The sequence below is a fragment of the Tachysurus vachellii genome, chromosome 18 (genome assembly GCF_030014155.1).
Source record: "Tachysurus vachellii isolate PV-2020 chromosome 18, HZAU_Pvac_v1, whole genome shotgun sequence".
Lineage (NCBI taxonomy): Eukaryota > Metazoa > Chordata > Actinopteri > Siluriformes > Bagridae > Tachysurus > Tachysurus vachellii.
In genome coordinates, this window is record NC_083477.1 from 10,449,273 (window position 1) to 10,469,387 (window position 20,115).

The following is a 20,115-nucleotide window of genomic DNA, read 5'->3' on the forward strand; positions in this document are numbered from 1 at the left end:
CTCCAACCTTCTGACCAGTGGCCATCTACACCTGTCATCGAGGTAGAACCACACAGCAGTGAGCTAAGGGAAAATGCATTTATTGGCACTGTCACAGTTTCCAGTCATTTACCTCTGGACCCTGATCATTTTGATACATGGCAAGAGCTTGTTCAGGCCACTGTCAGGTCCCTACATGGGGCGGCTGCTGGAGACAATGACCTCTCTCCGCAAGCTGATGATTATGTTGAAGCTGAGAAACGTATCCTTGCTCAAGCTCAACAGGACTCATTCCCACAGGAGGTTCAAGCCTTGAAGACTGGACAGCCAGTTCCAGCTAACAGCTGTTTAGCATCCCTTGCACCAGAGTATGATTAGGACACTGGCCTCAACAGGGTAGGGGGAAGATTACGTCGAGCAAGTGACCTCGATTTGGATGCCATCCACCCAATTTTGCTAGATCCTGGTCATTCTGTCACTAATTTGTTGATCAAGGAGACGGACTGCCGACTACTACATCCCGGTTCTGAACGAGTGCTAGCAGAATTGCGTCGCCAGTATTGGATACTTCGAGGCAGGGAAGCTGTACGTAAACATCAGCGCAAATGTCAAGGTTGTCAGTTCTGGCGTGCCAAGCCTGAAGTCCCCCAAATGGCTGATCTTCCATCCTGCAGGTTGCAACTTCACCAACCTCCATTCTATTCCGCTGGAGTGGATTGTTTCGGCCCCTTTTCAGTCAAAGTTGGTCGTCGCCATGAAAAGAGATGGGGTATCCTCTTTAAATGCATGACAACCAGATGTGTGCACCTTGATCTGCTGGAGCACCTTGACACAGATGCATTCTTACTCACTCTGCGTCGCTTTGTAGCACGACGTGGTAAGCCCATGGAATTGCTCTGCGACAACGGTACTAACTTTGTGGGAGGAGATCGAGAACTACGTGACACCTTTAGTGACATGTCACCCAAACTTCAAGAGCTGCTTGCTCCCCAGAAGATCAGATTTCAACACATTCCTCCTAATGCTCCTCATTTCGGAGGAACCTGGGAGCGTGAGGTCAAATCTGTAAAAATAGCATTACGTGTCATCTTGCGGGAGCAGGTAGTGCCAGAGCCAGTACTGCAAACCTTGCTAGTGGAGGTTGAGGGCATTCTAAATGCCAAGCCACTGGGATATGTATCCTCTGATGTTGCAGACTTGGATCCAGTGACACCGAATCTACTACTTATGGGCCGACACGATGCCTCCTTACCTCAAGTCTTGTTTGACTCTGCCAACCTGATCGGGCGACGCAGATGGAGACACAGCCAGGTGTTAGCGGACCATTTCTGGACTGCCTTTATTCGAAATTATCTTCCAAATTTGCAGGAGAGGCATAAGTGGAGAAAGGAAGGAAAGGAGCTGTCCGTGGGCCAAGTGGTTCTCATCGTTGACTCACAACTTACTCGTGCCCTCTGGCCTGTAGGCACAGTGACTGAGACGTTAGCAGGACCGGATGGAAAGATACGCACTGCTGGCGTCAGAGTTCAGGATACATCCTTCACTCGCCCTGTGGTATGATTGATTCCGCTACTTAGGCTTGAGGATCAGCCTTAGACACTGTTGATCGGCTTTCTTGGCGTTACAATAATGCTGTCGGTTAATTGGGGGCGGCTGTGTACGAAAGCCTGTCCTAGGAACCAAATATGGAAAATGTTGGTGTCCGCACGGACCTATTATGGTGTTGCGCAATGGCAGATAGCAGTTTTCAGTTCATACCTGCATGATTGTTTTATGCTCTGTATTGTGCGTTTATGCCTTAATGTGAGTACATTGCATGTGTTATTGATGTTCCGTGATTATTATGGTTAATATTGACAATTTGATATCCGTAGCGACCGTAATTTGTTGTGAGAAAATGCGCTAATTAGCATTAGCATCGTTATTATACTGAATCGCACGTGTTTACATTAATAGCACGTCATTGTCTGATAACATCAGGCTATTTGTATCTGTTAAGTGCCATTTGTTTGGTACACGTCAGGGTGTTAATGTTTCTGAATATAGCAATAATTGTATTTCTTTATTGTTCCTATAGACCACACACACACACATTCATAAAGCCATCAGATGATTGTTGCAGGACCAAAAGACGTTAATAAAGGCTACTGTATGAAGAATCTCTCCTCCACTGTCTGATTCTCTAACCGGAATCCTGTTCATATTTGGCCGCCTCAACCAGTTTAAGCTAGAGGGATAGCATCACTCCCTCACAGAGGTGATGGAGAGTATTCCCAAGGGTGAGAGAGTGGTGATAGGAGCGGATTTTAATGGACATGTTGGTGAGGGGAACACAGGTGATGAGGAGGTGATGGGCAAGTTTGGAGTTAAGGAAAGGAACCTTGAAGGACAGATGGTAGTAGACTTTGCTAAGAGGATGGACATGGCTGTGGTTAACACTTATTTTCAGAAGAGGGAGGAACATAGAGTGACTTACAAGAGTGGAGGTAGGAGAACACAGGTAGACTACATCCTTTGTAGAAGAGGCAATCTGAAAGAGATTAGTGACTGTAAAGTGGTAGTGGGAGAGAGTGTAGCCAGACAGCATAGGATGGTGGTGTGTAGGATGTCTCTGATGGTCTGTAAGAGGTCAAAGATAGAGAAGAAAACTAAGTGGTGGAAGCTGAAAAAAAGAGGAATGTTGTGAGGAATGTAGACAGAAGTTGAGGCAGGCTCTGGGTGGTCAGGTAGTGCTGCCGGATGACTGGGAAACTACAGCAGAAGTGATCAGGGAGACAGGGAGAAAGGTGCTGGGTGTGTCATCTGGAAGGAGGAAAGAAGATAAGGAGACTTGGTGGTGGAATGAGGAAGTTCAGGATAGTATCCAGAGGAAGAGATTAGCCAAGAAGAAGTGGGATATGGACAGGACTGAAGAGAATAGACAGGAATACAAGGAGTTACAGCGCAGAGTGAAGAGGGAGGTGTCTAAGGCCAAGCAGAAGGCATATGACGAGTTGTACACTAGGTTAGACACTAGAGAAGGAGAGAAGGACTTGTACAGGTTAGCTAGGCAGAGGGATCGAGATGGGAAGGATGTGCAGCAAGTTAGAATTATTAAGGATAGAGATGGAAGGGTGCTCACAAGTGAGGAGAGTGTAGAGAGGAGATGGAAGGAATACTTTGAGGAGCTGATGAATGAAGAAAATGAGAGGGAAAAAAGAGTAGAAGGGGTGAACTCTGTGGAACAGGAAGTAGATAAGATTAGAAAGGATGAAGTAAGGAAGGTTTTGAAGAGGATGAACAGTGGAAAGGCAGTTGGTCCTGAAGGCATCCCGGTAGAGGTCTGGAAGTGTCTAGGAGAGGCAGCAGTGGAATTTTTAACTAGTTTGTTCAACAGGGTTTTAGAAAGTGAGAGGATGCCTGAGGAATGGAGAAGGAGTGTGTTAGTGCCGATCTTTAAGAATAAGGGTGACGTGCAGAGCTGCAGCAACTATAGGGGGATAAAGTTGATGAGCCATACAATGAAGTTGTGGGAAAGAGTAGTGGAAGCTAGGTTAAGGAAGGTGGTGGAAATTTGTGAGCAGCAGTATGGCTTCATGCCCAGAAAGAGCACAACAGATGCAATTTCTGCTCTGAGAATGTTGATGGAGAAGTATAGGGATGGTCAGAGGGAGTTGCACTGTGTGTTTGTAGACTTAGAGAAAGCGTACGACAGGGTCCCAAGAGAAGAGCTGTGGTACTGTATGAGGAAGTCAGGAGTAGCAGAGAAGTATGTCAGAGTGGTGCAGGACATGTATGAGAGGAGCAGGACAGTGGTGAGGTGTGCTGTAGGTCAGACAGAGGAGTTCACAGTGGAGGTCAGACTGCATAAGGGATCGGCTCTGAGCCCCTTCCTGTTTGCTATAGTGATGGACCAGTTGTCAGAGGAGGTCAGACAGGAGTCTCCTTGGACGATGATGTTTGCAGATGACATTGTGATCTGTAGTTAGAGCAGGGAGCAGGTGGAGGAAAACCTGGAGAGGTGAAGGTTTGCGCTGGAGAGAAGAGGAATGAAAGTCAGTCGTAGTAAGACTGAGTACATGTGTGTGAATGAAAGGGAGGGAAGTGGAACAGTAAGGTTACAGGGTGAAGAGGTGAAGAAGGTACAGGAGTTTAATTACTTGGGGTCAATAATCCAGAGTAATGGAGAGAGTGGGAAAGAAGTAAAGAAGCGAGTGCAGGCAGGTTGGAGTGGGTGGAGAAAGGTGTCAGGAGTTCTGTGTGATAGGAAAATATCAGCAAGAATCAAGGGGAAGGTGTACAGGACAGTGGTAAGACCGGCCATGCTGTATGGTTTAGAGACAGTGTCACTGAAGAAGAGACAGGAGTCAGAGCTAGAGGTAGCCGAACTGAAGATGTTGAGGTTCTCTTTGGGAGTGACAAGATTGGACAGGATTAGGAACGAGTACATCAGAGGGACAGCTCATGTTGGATGTTTGGGGGACAAAGTTAGGGAGGCAAGATTAAGATGGTTTGGACATGTTCAGAGGAGGGAGAGTGAGTATATTGTTAGGAGAATGTTGGACATGGAGCTGCCAGACAGGAGGCAAAGAGGAAGGCCAAAGAGGAGGTATATGGATGTAATTAATGAGGATTTGAAGCTAGTGGGTGCAAGTGTTGAGGATGCAGAAGATAGGGATAGGCGGAGAGAGATGATTCGCTGTGGCGACCCCTGAAGGGAAAAGCCGAAAGAAGAAGAAGATTAGTTGAATGTGCGCATGCGCAAAAATGTGAACGCTTCAGTTATAACACCACATGTGTGTGAGGAAGTCTGATGCTGCAACCGATTTACCCTTTTATTTTATTTTCTCATACTAATGTGTTTTTGTTTAGTGACATGTTTTACGGAGGTTTTCCCTATGTACGGAGGAATAAACCGTTGAGTGAAACGCTTGTTAGTTCTCCGTCCTTATTTTTGCGGGCCTAACATTGAGTGGCTATCCTAAATCTCCATTAACGTGTTACAAGATGTTCAATGATATTCAGGTCTGGGGACTGGGATGGCCATTTCAGAACATTGTACTTGTTCCTCTGCATAAATGCCCGAGTAGATTTTGAGCAGTGTTTTGGGTCATTGTCTTGTTGAAATATCCAGCCCCGGCCTTGTGACTGATCTTAGTTTCATCACTCCACAGCGCCTTATTCCAAAATGAAGCTGGCTTGTCCAAATGTGCGTTTGCATACCTCAAGCGACTCCGTTTGTGCCATGTGTGCAGAAATGGGCCACCAAACCAATTGTGTGTTCCAATTAATCATTGCTAAGTAGTTACAGGTATTTAAATCAACAAAATGGCAAGGGTGCCCAAATTTATGCACCTGTCTAATTTCGTTTTGATGCATATTGCACATTTTCTGTTAATCCAATAAACCTCATTTCACTACTGAAATATTACTGTGTCCATCAGTTATTTGATAGAGCAAAATGAAATTGCTGATTCACTCTCTCACTCACTCATTTTCTACCGCTTATCCAAACTACCTCGGGTCACGGGGAGCCTGCGCCTATCACAGGCATCATCGGGCATCAAGGCAGGATACACCCTGGACGGAGTGCCAACCCATCGCAGGGCACACACACACTTTCATTCACTCACGCAATCACACACTACGGACAATTTTCCAGAGATGCCAATCAACCTACATGTCTACCTGCATGTCTTTGGACCGGGGAGGAAACCGGAGTACCCGCAGGAAACCCGAGGCACGGGGAGAACATGCAAACTCCACACACACAAGGCGGAGGCGGGAATCGAACATGTTGCATGTTGTAATATTTAACACAGCAAACTATGGTGGTGGGGTGGTTAAGCCTTAGAAAACCTCTGACATATTCTTGTCATTTTTATTAAGAATTCCTAAAGGCTCATTATGCTTCAAGTATTATCAAGTATAAACATAATCTTTAACAAAAATAGTTCATTGAGAAAATTATAAATTTGTTTAAAATAAAAAAGTTGCAAAATGCAAATTATAAAACACAGTATAATTAAATTACTGCAAAAACTTTCAATCACAAATTGCACATGAAAAATATTCAAGTCATGATTTTCATTTGCAGTAAGATTCAGTCTTTGCAGAAGGAGGATGAGAATCTAAGCTGAAGAGTTACTTTGTACATCCCCTTGCTGGTTTGTCACAGAGATGTCCATGTAGCACTGTGATTATGTGATTTAAAACCACATGAAGTCTTACCAATGAGTGGGTATTTCTGGAAAACCTGCAAATTTTTGTGCAAAAAGTGATAGGTCTATGCACAATGTCTTCCAATACATACAGTCAGTCAATGTAGATGAGCTTATGTAACCAAAATAGCACATTAATGACACCTCAGTCAGTTGTCCTGTCACACAACATTTTTGCATTGCGATTGTTTAAGATGTTTAAGCTGTGACAAGCCATAATCACAATAATCTCTTCCAGGCACAAATGAAGAATCATACACTCATAATGCAGGGCAAAAAATGTTTCTGATAGTCGGAAAGAAACGGCTCCTCATTCCACTCCTCTTCTTCACATTCTTTACCGTCCTCATCACTGCTGTCAATCATGTCAATCATCTGACGACGTAGCACATATTGTCCCACTCCAACTCCAGAATATTAGGAACAGGCCAGAATATTAGGGACAAGCCAAATTATTAGGAACAGGCCAGTTTATTTTTTATCCCCTAGCTGGCTTGTCACAGAGATGTCCATGTAGAACTCCTAAACCAATATTTAACAAATTCACAGACATCTATTATGTGATTTAAAACCACATGAAGTCTTACCAATGAGTGGGTATTTCTGGAAAACGTGCAAAAAGCGATGGGTCTATGCACAATGTCTTCCAATACATAGTCAGTCAATATAGATGAGGTTATGTAACCAAAATGGCACATTAATGACACCTGAGTCAGTTATCCTGATGCTTGTCACACAACATTTTGCATTGCATTTGTTTAAGATGACCCAAATATGCATCCATAACACACATTATAATATACAGCAAAAAGTTGTGACAAGCCATAATCATAATAATTTCTTAAAGGCACAAATGAAGAATCATACACCCATAATGCAGGGCAAAAAATGTTTCTCATAGTCGGAAGGAAATGTCTCCTCATTCCACTCCTCATTCCACTCATCTTCTTCACATTCTTTACCCTCCTCATCACTGCTGTCAATCATTTGGCTGTATTCTTTCTGACGACGTAGCACGGAGTTGTTCCGCTTTAACTCCTCGTATCCTTGCAACTCTTTTCCTCTGCTCTGGTCGTGTTCTCTGGGCTCCTCTGGCTGCTCCACCTCAGGTTCATGATTAACTTCTACCTCAGGAACTACCTCCACCTGAGAGATGGTTAGCCCATGCTCCATGGAGGCTGAACGAACAGGCAATGACTGCCAGAACGGTAACTAACACACACACACACACACACACACAAAGTTAGTTAGGATGAAAAAATGCCTCATATTACACACTGAAAGCAATTACTTGTGGATAAAAAAATTTATTGTTTATTTCTTAAACAAAAACTAATATGACAATAACTCTGATGGTACAAAGCTAATAGCTAGCTGTAAAAAGTGTGTTTAGCAACAGATAAATGACAAAGTTGTAAGGTTGTGTCTGTTTAATTAAAAATCACATGAGGTTTGTTTGTAACATAAGACTATTTGAAGCTGTCTGATGCTCAAAATTCATTTTATGACTATACACACGAGTACAAAAAATGTCGAATGTAGTGTGTAAATGTTTGTTACACTTTTAGGCAAGCAAATGAAACATTATGCTTAACCAACTGTGAAGCAAAACTATTTCATTTGTGACCTTTTTATGATCAAATAATATAAAGTAACATGTTTTGTACTATGCTGCAAAAGGCAAATGGGTTTAACTTTATGGATTCAGTAAATCATCTGTAAACACATTCACTTTTTTAATAAGCTTATTCACCACACTGCAACTAACTCATTTTTTATTATGAAAGGATTATAAATCAAATCTAATATTATGCAACCGATGTAGATACTTTTACACATTTTCAAACTTTGGATTTTCTCATTCTATTGGCATATTACATTTGTTTTCCTGACCTGATTGCTCAGCTCTTTAAATGAGCTGCTGTTGATGGGGTCCGGAATGTTGATCCATTTGATTTTCTTGGCCATTAAACAACACCTTAAAATGGGAGGTTGATATTGAGTTCAGACACTGTAGTGGTATCATAAGACCTCATTACATATCAGTGTCAAAAACAATAAGCTCTGTATATTGTATTAACACAGTTATTCATTTTAATACAGAATATTAAAACAATACAAGAAACAGATTTTATACTCACACAACTGCAACAATTATGACCATGATTAGAAAAATTGTGATCATAGTGATGCTGGTTATGTTTCCTGAAGAACAAAACACATAATAGGATTACTCATTATTCCCTATCCATTACAGAGAATTTATAACAGTATAACAGAAAAAAGTTGGACTAATGCTTATAGTGTATTTGAGCTTAGAAGTTCAAATACAAAACACACAACCGATCAGTCTGGATTCAGAAATTCTTCATGTCATGTGATATGCTTACTTTTGCTGTCCTTTGAAATTAATGATAGGACAATAAAAGTCTACAGTGAAGCTGTATAATTTAAATTTGTAACAAATCTAGAGCAGCATAATGGATACTGTAGATGCAAGAGTGTTAAAGGGAAAGAGATACCAGATTGAGCAGTGGTGAAAATGGTATATGTCCTATTTCCCTCTCCAGCAGTAGTGTTAGCGCTGATCCACACTTCATACTTCTGATCAGGTTTCAAATTATGGAGCTGAAGACTGCTCTGATTGCTGTTCACTTTGTACACTGTGTAAAAAACAGAAACAAATATACCTAAATGTTCTAACCATACCAAACTTTAAAATACTATCGAGATGTTCTCAGAAGCAGATCAGCAATGTGCCACAATGTAAACATGACTGTTTCATGAATATTTCATGGACTTTTTCACAACATTTTCCACAACCTCTCACTGAGAAACTACTATAGGATGAGACAACATTAAATCATCACAAAAATAGTTAGTTGATTAGAGAATTGCATGAATGAGAAGATCTACATGATGTCCTAATAAACGTTTTTGTGAGGGTATAAACCTATTGTAGCTGTATTTAATTAAAAGCACAATAAATAAAAATGAGTATTTTGTGAAGGTTAGTAGGACGTTGGTCTTGCCCATTAGGCAGCTGTGAATGAAAAATGGTATGTTCCGATTTGTCTAACTTTGTTGAGGACCACTGGGTCTTAATACTCACCATCTACATCATTACTGATGCCCACAAGGTAATGCAAGATATGTCCTCGGCTCATATTATGTGGAATGAGTGTCCATGTCAGGTTTACACTTAACAGAGAGGTAGATATAGCTTGGAAATGTTCGACTTTTGGAGGCACTGTAGAAAAAAGCAGATATTTCAGAACTAATTTTAGAGTAATGTACTACAGTGTTGTCTGAAATCATGAAATCAACTCTTTAAATAGAAATATAACTACAAAATGATTGCAATTCAGTAAGTCAGTAAATACATCTACTATTGTCTGATGCAAATCAACATATTTATCATGCATTGTTTTGCAAAAGTATGAGTGAAGAGGTGTAATCAAGTCAAATATACCTCCTTCAACAGTGTAGGCAATGGCAGACTTGAGTAAACAGCTGCGGTTGTTGACAATAGCAAACAGAGATACGTTGTAAGCTGTGTAATCTGGCAAAGGACCTGAAGATGGAGACAAAGGCTAAATGTGAGGCATCAGCTATCTCGTCCTCATCATTGCTATGACATCTGAAAGAATCATCTGAAAGCAAAATCTGTGATGTGCAATACAAACACCAACAAGTCAAAAATCCCTAAAATCATTCAGAGGTTTCATTTTATATCTCCTTTTTTCTAGCTGTTTTTAATTGAATTGTAAAATGATTTTGTGTGTGAGAAAAGCACTCACTTTTTCAGTTTAAGTATACAATGCATGCATTCATACTTTGGTGCAATTTAGTGTAGCCAGTCAGCTGTTGCTGTTACAGAGTGAAAGTGAGTACTGAGCAGAGAGAGCAAACCAGGAAGAATGCCACTAGCTAAGACGTGGCTAAGACAATGTGCATCATGCTTTCACGCACAAAGCACTATCTGCTACACTAGGTGCAGATCTGTAAACAGCTCTGGCTCACATCCTTTCCAACGAAACATGCTACAAAGACAAGGGGAGAGAACCACTCGTCACAGCTAATTTAATTTTCCAGTGAGGATCGCCACCTGCTAAACTGAGCATAAGAGAGATTTTTGAGGAAAGAGGAGAAGAGTCCTAACTCTTGGCCTGAATCTCAGTAAATCAGAAGAGAAGGCACGTGCAATGTTACAAAAACAGGATCTTGAGGCAGTAACACTTCTGACTTCACTGTATTAGTCAGTTATTCATTCAAGCACTTTATTCTACTATGCATTATTTAGTAACTTCAGGAATAATGTGACTTATGTTATGGTTTCAGAGCAGTGTTTCATAATCCCAGGTAAAAAGCTGTGCTAGGCACAATTCCTAATTACAAGTGTGAAATAATCCTTTCCCCAGAGTTAAAACTGTGGTTTAGAAAGACAACGATGCAGGGTTAAATGCAGTGTGAGAAATTCTACTGGTCCCTGGACAATGACCATGTCATTGTCTAAAAAAGACAATGTTTTTGTCACATTTCCTGACATTGGGAAAGCACATTTGTGAATTATGGATAACTGCTTACCAACACCTACCCCTGAGTGTAACAAATGTCTGGTTTTTGTGAACCTTGACCCAGTTCAGGCATTGGGTGTGAGGTAGTCCTACTGGTTTAAGCTGTACCACATATTCCTGAATGTCGTGAGAGAACAAAGGCCACGATACATTTAGCTCCTCACTCCTCCCTCTGACCTCCAATGTCCCGGCTGTATGAACCAGACCTACTGTACCAAAACAATAGATATGCCATCAGAATTTGCAATTAGTGTTTTTCATGAACATATACACATTTCTATATTTCCATCCATTTATTTTCTCTACACACAGAGTCTACACAGAAGGCAGGGCGTCTGGAGCCTATCCAAAGGGATAATTTAGAGATCAGCCTACAATGCAATTGGATTAGGAAACCAGAGTATTTGTATGAAATCCCTGAAGGGACGAACATGTAAACCCACACAGGGCGGAGGTGGAAATCAAACCAATGTTCCTGGAGGCAATTGTGATTTTCACTTTAACCTCAGCTCACCCCACCACACTGCCTTATGCTTAATGCAAATGTTTTTCTCAGTGTAAAAGAAAACGTGAACATACTTGCTTTGTGTCGAAAGACTTGGACAAGCGACAAGCGAAAAACACAGCAGAACAGACTGTTAAATCACTCTAATCTTTATAAAGGGTGTTTTCAGAGAAGGTATTTAAGTCTCTGATCAAAGATTCAAAAAATTGCTGTGATTTTGACACATTATTAGTCACCTGAATTAGTATCAAACCTTACAGGCTAGTGTTATCATGTTCCAATAACCAAAAAGCTAGTAATCCAGCTTCACTTTACCACATCCATGTGGATGCACATGTTGGGGCTTGGTATCACATGTATACTGTGTATGACTGAGCACAAGAGGGTTAAGAGCCCAAAACTCAGGAGCCCAAAAGAGGGTGGAGATTTAAACTCACAACCTTCTAGTCAATAGGACAATGTCTTACGACAATCACTGAGCTACTATCCCCAATTTGCATCAAGTTTTGTAATTGTTTGCCAGTATTTTTAAATAAAATCGCTAACTTGCACTTGCAGCTGCCTTTGACTGTGCTGAGGATGATTGACAGGATGATTTTAAATGCACAGCAGAGCTAACAGAACTACACTCACTTAACTTTAAATCTTTCTTACTTTCTATAAACATGATGATTTAATAATATAATAAGGCTGCTAAACATACAGCACTATTATCCTCCTATTTCCTCGAAGCTCAGTAACTCACCAGTGCTGGGTAATGCCACGACTGCTGGACTCGACTCGCCCCCTGCTGTGTTAACGGTCACTCCAATGCACTTCACTTCCTTAACTGGAATGCTGAGATGGCAGTAGTGAAAACAGCTTTGCTCCTGAGGACACCTCAGATAGCTTTGCTGAGCATGTGAAACCAAATTTGGTGGTTCTTTTCTAGTCATGCCCTGCTCACATCGCGTGTAAATCTCTGCGGACGCGTACACTGATCCGTTTATGTTCAACACAGAGCCGTTGCTCAGCTTCATGGTCAGCAAATAGCTGTTGATGTTGCCTCTTGCCTGCTGCTTGGGCATCTCCTAGACAAGAGAGACATAAACGACAGGATAAAAAAAACAGTTACCCAAAAGAGTCAGTTTTTTAAACCAAAATATTATGTGCTGATATGTGATCGAGTACTGATATGCTGCTGTGTGCTCTGATCATGATCTGATCAAACATATACCTTCCAAAGGACGGTGCAGCTGGATTCATCTGAAGAAGAATCACAGTCACTCCAAACATCAAGCATTCCCATTGGAGCTAAGGAAGTGGTTACAAAAAATGTTCTTGTTATGAAATGTTATTTTCAAGCACATCACTTTAAATTAATAGAATAAATATTTAATTATTTTAATGCCAAAATTCATCTAGGAGTGTTAACCAATTGTGGCTGAAAAAGTGATGCTCATTGTGCATAAATGTGATCCGGGTAATTCTATATATGATTCTATATAATATCTACAAACATTCCTCCTCTTGTTCTTCATCATAGATCGCCACAAACGTAAGTTAGCAACACACGTGGAATCTGTAATTCATTCTCCACTTCTTTCTGTTATGCCTCTTTTATTCCTGTCATGATATTACTGTAAAAGGACATTTTGGAGAAATTCTGTCTACTGCCAAAAGTCAATACACTGCTTTGCTTTCCATATGTTTTGATTATGTTTCACCATTGCCGCTATGTGTTTGCAATTGTCCTGTGCATTTTGTGTAATCATATGCCATCCTCCTATTGGTAGATTTTAGACAAGACCACTGTTGGAGAAGTGGTCAGACTCTAAGATTGTAAGATAATTCTTTTGACATTGTCAATGATTGTATTTGGTCATCGTGGCACTAAACCAGCAATCGCTGAGAAAGTCACATAATACATCCTAAGACCCACAATCTCAAATCCTTATCAAAAGTGATCCTTTCCAATGATTCTGCAAAATCAACAAAATCAGGCTAAATATTGAACAGTGGTATAATATCTACCAGCTTAAATCTACCAATAATCTTAAGACAATCTTAAGACCTTTCCACATGATATAGAAACTGGACTAAAGTTTATCATATTGTACCCTTCCCATTTTTTAAAAAATGTGCAAGAATATTAGCAAAGACCTTTTTCTCTTTTTTGTTGTTGCTTAATTTTAATAACTAACCTGCCACAGGAGTTTCAGCAATGTATTCTGGGCTCCAGTCACTCATCACTGATCTCTCATCAGAAGCACGCCTACAGCGAACACGGAACCTGTATTTTGTGAATGGTGCAGCATCTTCCAATATAAAGCTCACCTCATAAGAGTCTTCAACCTGCAGCCCCACCACACACACACACACAAAACGCAAACACTTTACTATAAAACATGCAGCATGACCTACTGCCACAATTTTCAAAAATTAAACAGATTTAAAGATCTTTTTAAGTGGATGATGTCAAATGATGTCACATGTTACCGTAGTCACCCCTCCCACTTTTATTCCCCACTCCCATTTGGCTCACCTCCGTCCAGTCCTGGTCACACTGCTTCTTGTACTGGACCTTACAATGCCATTGTCCGATGTTTTCTGCTTCTGATTCCCAAAAAATCTCCAAGGGATCAGAACTGTGATTGATGATGAAAGGAGAGGCTGGCTGGACTGATAAAATAGATGGAAAAGCACAAGGCAATAAAACCAAACAAATTACTGCAAAGCGTTTTAAAAGTGAAAAGAAAGTGTGAGATGTGAGTGTATGTAAGGGACTCACTGATATGTTGTGTGTTGATTAAGAGAATTTCTGAATTAAGTTTTCCTAATGCATTTACTGCAGAAATCCACACTTCAATGTATTCGTGAGATGGGTATTGTTCGCGTGGAATAATGCCACTGTCACTCTCCCCTACATCTTTAAAGCCATTGTACCTGCATTAAAATACACACTGTTAAGACACATATACTCACAAAATATGGAAAGATCAACTTGCTGAAAAATACCCTGAAACATTAACTGACTTGTTTACTTGGCAATCCATATTCAAATTCATAAAGAATTAATAAATAAATTCACAAATTCATATCACAAATATAAAGAAAAAAATCTAATTTGATGTATTATTTCAACCTTTATATATATAGTTCTTATGTCAGAAATTTCATTTTGTCTTATCACAGACATTTTTTACTTATTATCTCAAATGTCAGACTTTTGCCTGATTTTCTGTCGACAATATCGAAAATTTTGGACAAATGAATTTGGACTTTTTTCAATTCAATTCAATTCAATTCGAATTTATATGTATTGGCGCTTTTTACAATTGACATGGTCTCAAAGCAGCTTTACAGAACATAAACATAGAACAAAAGGTTATTATAAAGAATAATATAAAGATTAATAGAATGCAAAATTCAAGATTAATATTAGATAGATTTAGTTCACAATGTGTATGTATTTATCCCCAACGAGCAAGTCTGAGGTGACTCAGGTGACTGTGGGGAGGAAAAACTCCCTTAGATGGTAAAGGAAGAAACCTTGAGAGGAACCAGACTCAAAGGGGAACCTCATCCTCATATGGGTGACACTGGAGGGTGTGATTATAAATATACAGTCTGACAAACGTTGAAAATATTTTTCAATTTTGATTTATCTTAACATTTTTTAACACAAACAGACATTTTATAAAGCATACAGCATGACCTACTGCCTCAATTATCAAAATATCTGAACGTGTTACAGGATGTCAGCTCTCCTCTTTAATTCACCACAGCATTTGTCTCACTGTCCTCACCCTTCCCACCAGTCACTTATTATCTCTGACCCTCTTTCAAGTCTTTAAATGTCTTCTATAAAAAAAACAAACAAAAAAAAAAACAAGCTCAGCTGACAACAAAAAACACAACAGATTTCAGTATGTATTCGTTTTGAGTCTCCTGCATCATTTTAGACATCCTGCAACATTCTACTTTACAACATTGCTTCAGTTCTTTTATGTCTAAAGGCATTTTATTATGCACAGCTCTCTCAAAATGACACCTCAGCATCTCAGTGTGGTTGAAGTCTTTAACTTGGTCAACATCTTTAATTGTGTCTTCATTGGCCGCTCAAATTTCAAATTGCTGGTGTATTATGAGATGACCTGCTGCATAACTCAATTTCAGCTCAGCTTGAGCTGCTGGAAAAATAATCTCACATTTGTCTCAAGAGTGTTATCTATAATCTGTATAATGTAAGATTTATCATTATCTCAATGACTGCACGTTTCTAAGGTCTGGTGAATTTCAAACTGTTTGAATTTTGTAGGGGGGGCACGGTGGCTTAGTGGTTAGCACGTTTGCCTCACACCTCCAGGGTTGGGGGTTCGATTCCCACCTCTGCCTTGTGTGTGGAGTTTGCATGTTCTCCCCGTGCCTCAGGGGTTTCCTCCGGGTACTCCGGTTTCCTCCCCCGGTCCAAAGACTCTGGAAAGTTGTCCGTAGTGTGTGAGTGCATGAGTGAATGAGAGTGTGTGTGGCCTGCGATGCGTTGCCGCTCCGTCCAGGGTGTATCCTGCCTTGATGCCCGATGACGCCTGAGATAGGCACATGCTCCCCGTGACCCGAGAATAGTTCGGATAAGCGGTAGAAGATGAGTGAATGAATGAATGAATGAATTTTGTAGGTAGATAACTAGCTCACTGGCTTGACAGATGTTCAAATTATGTACATAACTCATTCTCTTAGTTTAAAAGACCTGCTGTTTTTATTAAACATTCTAAAGCATAATAAATCAGACTTCTGAGATACTGCTGCCACCATCTTTTTATGCAGTTTTAATACATGGACAGGTATCTTAGTTTTATAATGTCTGGAATGAATATTTAGTTGTAATATTACATTTATTAATATCAGCATTTTCATCTACTCAAATGGCTTACTTTTTGTAATAACCCCTGTTGGCTTGTAACAGTTTTACGATATAATAATAACGGAATGGAAAAGCAATAATTTTATCATCTGATTAGAGTTTTACCTATTTCCAGCAATCTCCTTCCAGTGCAGGGTGAAGTTGGTAGGGATTAATGGGTTAAGTGACCCTGTCCAGTTACAATGGATATTCTTTATATCATCATGAGACGGAACTAAGCAGGAGGGAGGAGGATCTGAAAACAAGATAAAGGAGAGAAAGAAAAGTCCCACTCTTTAATGTTAAATCACACTGCAAGGGGGTACAACCCAGTCAGACAGGAAGTTTGGTATTTTTTCAAAAGCTATAGGCTTGCCACAGGATGCTTGTTCTCAGTACAAATGAACAACTGTCACTGAACAACACTTTGGAGATGACTCTGATGCCTACTAAGCTCATTTTAGGTGTATTAAGTGCTCATTTTGCATCTGCCAAGTGCCATTTTGTATTCTTCTTTGTTATGTCCTGAGCATTTCTTCATCATTTTAGCGGACTACTATACTTAATATCACTGTGTAACAGTACATACTCCATACTTACACACTATCACTGTGTAACAGTACATACTCCATACTTACACACTATCACTGTGTAACAGTACATACTCCATACTTACACACTATCACTGTGTAACAGTACATACTCCATACTTACACACTATCACTGTGTAACAGTACATACTCCATACTTACACACTATCACTGTGTAACAGTACATATTACATACTTACACACTATCACTGTGTAACAGTACATACTCCATACTTACACACTATCACTGTGTAACAGTACATATTACATACTTACACACTATCACTGTGTAACAGTACATATTACATACTTACACACTATCACTGTGTAACAGTACATAATACATACTTACACACTATCACTGTGTAACAGTACATATTACATACTTACACACTATCACTGTGTAACAGTACATATTACATACTTACACACTATCACTGTGTAACAGTACATACATATTACATACTTACACACTATCACTGTGTAACAGTACATATTACATACTTACACACTATCACTGTGTAACAGTACATAATACATACTTACACACTATCACTGTGTAACAGTACATACATATTACATACTTACACACTATCACTGTGTAACAGTACATACTCCATACTTACACACTATCACTGTGTAACAGTACATATTACATACACACTATCACTGTGTAACAGTCACCAACAAACTGAGTTCTATAAAATATTTCAAAACAATCATGAATGATGGTTCAATATGCTACAGTTTACAAGTTAAAGTTAAAAGTAAAAGTTGATCAAACATTACATTCTATTTAGAAACAACACTGAAACTTTTTGACAGACGTTTTGTTGAAATCGTTTTAAATGCTCTTTTCACTGCTGAAGGATGTCGCCAGTGCCTTTTGTAGTTAAGTGCAATTGAGTGTCACAGACACAAACTCTTGAAGTTGAATGAAAGTGAAGGAGATATTGATATAAACATGTGACAAGGTGTGAGAAACGTGAACTGTTTCAAACGTAGGTGTATCAAACAGAAGCTTAGACAGTCACTAAAACAACAAGTGAAAATGGAATAGAGAGGAATAGAAACTCTTAAGCAAATACACAAGTCACTGCCCAGGGTCAATAGGGCTATAGGCTAGCTAAGGAGCATATTAATATATTAATCAGTGAAGTTTTTATTAATTAACTTTAAACTTTTCATGAACTGTCAGTGAGTTGACATAATCACCATAAACGTATATATTTGTGCATATATATATATATATATATATATATATATATATATATATATATATGTGTGTGTGTGTGTGTGTGTGTGTGTGTGTGTGTGTGTGTGTGTGTGTGTGTGTATGTGTGTGTATGTGTGTGTATATATATATATATATATATATATATATATATATATATATATATATATATATATATATATAGTTACACTGTATCTTTGAATTATTCAGACAACAAGGTATATAAACGTTTACTAAACAGTTAGTTTAACAGGTATTATTTATGACACCATTATTCGCTGGGCATCAATTAATAAAATGCGAGACTGTGATAGCGCGCATGCTCATTAACGGATGTGATATAAGGAACAATAAAAAATGCCTCAATTTTAGTTTCTATGTATTTTCAACAAGCCATATATAACATGCTAAATATAACCATGGAAATGTAAGTTTCAGCAGTTTTTAGTGTTCTTCATGAAGAGCAGTGCTATAGAAGAGCAGTATTTTACTGAAGACATCTGTACAAAAATAAACAAAGCCAATATATATGATAATAATAAATAAATACTCACAGCCTTCTTGTACAATACAGGACAAAGTTGTTTGTCTTGCTGTGTTTCCTGGACAGAGCAGCGTGCAGGTTGTGTTCTGCATATGATGGGACTCCAGAAGTGCACTGAAGCTCGCACTCGTGCGGCTGCACCCAGTCTGTGACAAGTGTATTGCTGGTTTAAAGGAAAGCACATGCTGGAGACACAAGTTACACTCCAGCGTAGATTCCTGAGGATTTGCTTGACACTCAACAGATGCAACGGGTTTATTATATGAAACTCTTCGCCACCAGCACTTGACGTCTGCTCCAAATGATGCTGAAAGAGCAGTGAATGATTTAATGTGTTATAACAAAGGCTATGAGCCAACAGAAACCGCACACACACACACACACAAACGATTATGCATATGATGAACCAAAGTACATACAGCATCCGGTCCTAAACCCTACACAAACCTCAACCACAACACACAAATAAATGATTTTAATCTTTCAGTTATATATCTATATAAAAAATATATACATACACATCACCTAATTCTTTATACACTTTCATACACTTTCATCCATGAATAAATGTAATAAATAAAAGTAATTCACTAGACATTATTTGTTCTTACACTGTGCATCACATTAATCACAATAATTAAAAAAATAATAATAATAAAAATAAAACACTTTCATAGTCATTTGTGAGGCTGTATTTTATTTCTAAACTTTTAAAACTATAGTTAAAAAAAAGAAAAAGAAAAAAAATACACAAGCAAATGCAATTCTTTAGTAAATTATAAATACAGGAATAAACCTAAATCGATTAAATGGAGCAATTTAAAAGTTTACATAAAAGATCATTAATAAATAATAATTAAAAAAAAAGATGAGTTTCTATTACGTTATTAAATGGCTATAATAAATATATAAAGTTATATAAAATATTCTATATATTTTGTATAAAGTTGTATACAAAGTTAGATATATAAAATATATAAGTTACTAAAAGAATAACTTCTATACAGTGTAGTAAAGTTAAGAAATACTAGTAATAGATCTCTAAAGACAACATTGCAGCATAACGCAATATGGGAAACACCCGGATATCAATGGCGTCTATTTATAATAACTATTAAAAAAACAAACAAACAAACAAAAAACTTCTCACCTTGAGAAGAGAGCAAGGTGATGTGTAGTGTAATGAGGTGTAACATTAGGGCTCCGTTACTCCACACTGCCATCATCACTCCCAGCACTACTGTTACTCCATCACTCTATTAGTCCTGAACTCATTCTGAGTTTAACATTAAACCCAACACTCAACTGCTAAAAGTTCACTTATTTATCAAAACCACATTCTTTTGGAAATTACATTCTCGTTGTACCTGAAAAGAACAGTCGCTATACAGGTTTAAAAAAAAAAAAAAAAAAAAAAAAGTTTCTTATCTGAATGACTTAGTCAGGATTTAATTCCCAGCGCCGCGCAACTCAAAGCGCCTTCCTCTTGTCTACACATGTTTACACACGCTTATTTTGGCCAGTACCATGTGAACACAGTTCCGGGGGACGTCTACTCTGGTTATTTGAATCAAATGTATCGGTTTGCACCGTTACTAAATTAT

At 39.0% G+C, this 20,115-nt stretch overlaps 1 protein-coding gene across 2 annotated transcripts; it reads right to left on the bottom strand.

Moving 5' to 3' along the window:
• Positions 1 to 5,825: 5,825 nt before the first annotated feature.
• il12rb2l (interleukin 12 receptor, beta 2a, like) lies at positions 5,826 to 19,934 on the bottom strand. Of its 2 annotated transcripts, none has more exons than XM_060892682.1 (15): positions 19,662 to 19,934; positions 18,522 to 18,818; positions 16,270 to 16,399; positions 14,032 to 14,186; positions 13,786 to 13,922; positions 13,445 to 13,595; positions 12,478 to 12,554; positions 12,007 to 12,331; positions 10,777 to 10,965; positions 9,652 to 9,753; positions 9,292 to 9,429; positions 8,702 to 8,842; positions 8,321 to 8,384; positions 8,073 to 8,157; positions 5,826 to 7,391 (listed from the first exon to the last, which is right to left on the bottom strand). In XM_060892682.1, exons 1-15 carry the CDS (start codon positions 19,735 to 19,737, stop codon positions 7,041 to 7,043), a joined length of 2,418 nt encoding a protein of 805 aa, XP_060748665.1. In that variant the 5' UTR covers positions 19,738 to 19,934; the 3' UTR covers positions 5,826 to 7,040. The 2 variants fall into 2 exon arrangements, with proteins under 2 accessions (XP_060748665.1, XP_060748666.1); XM_060892683.1 differs by having other exon boundaries at positions 10,777 to 10,962; positions 19,662 to 19,933.
• Between the last annotated feature and the right edge of the window lie 181 nt (positions 19,935 to 20,115).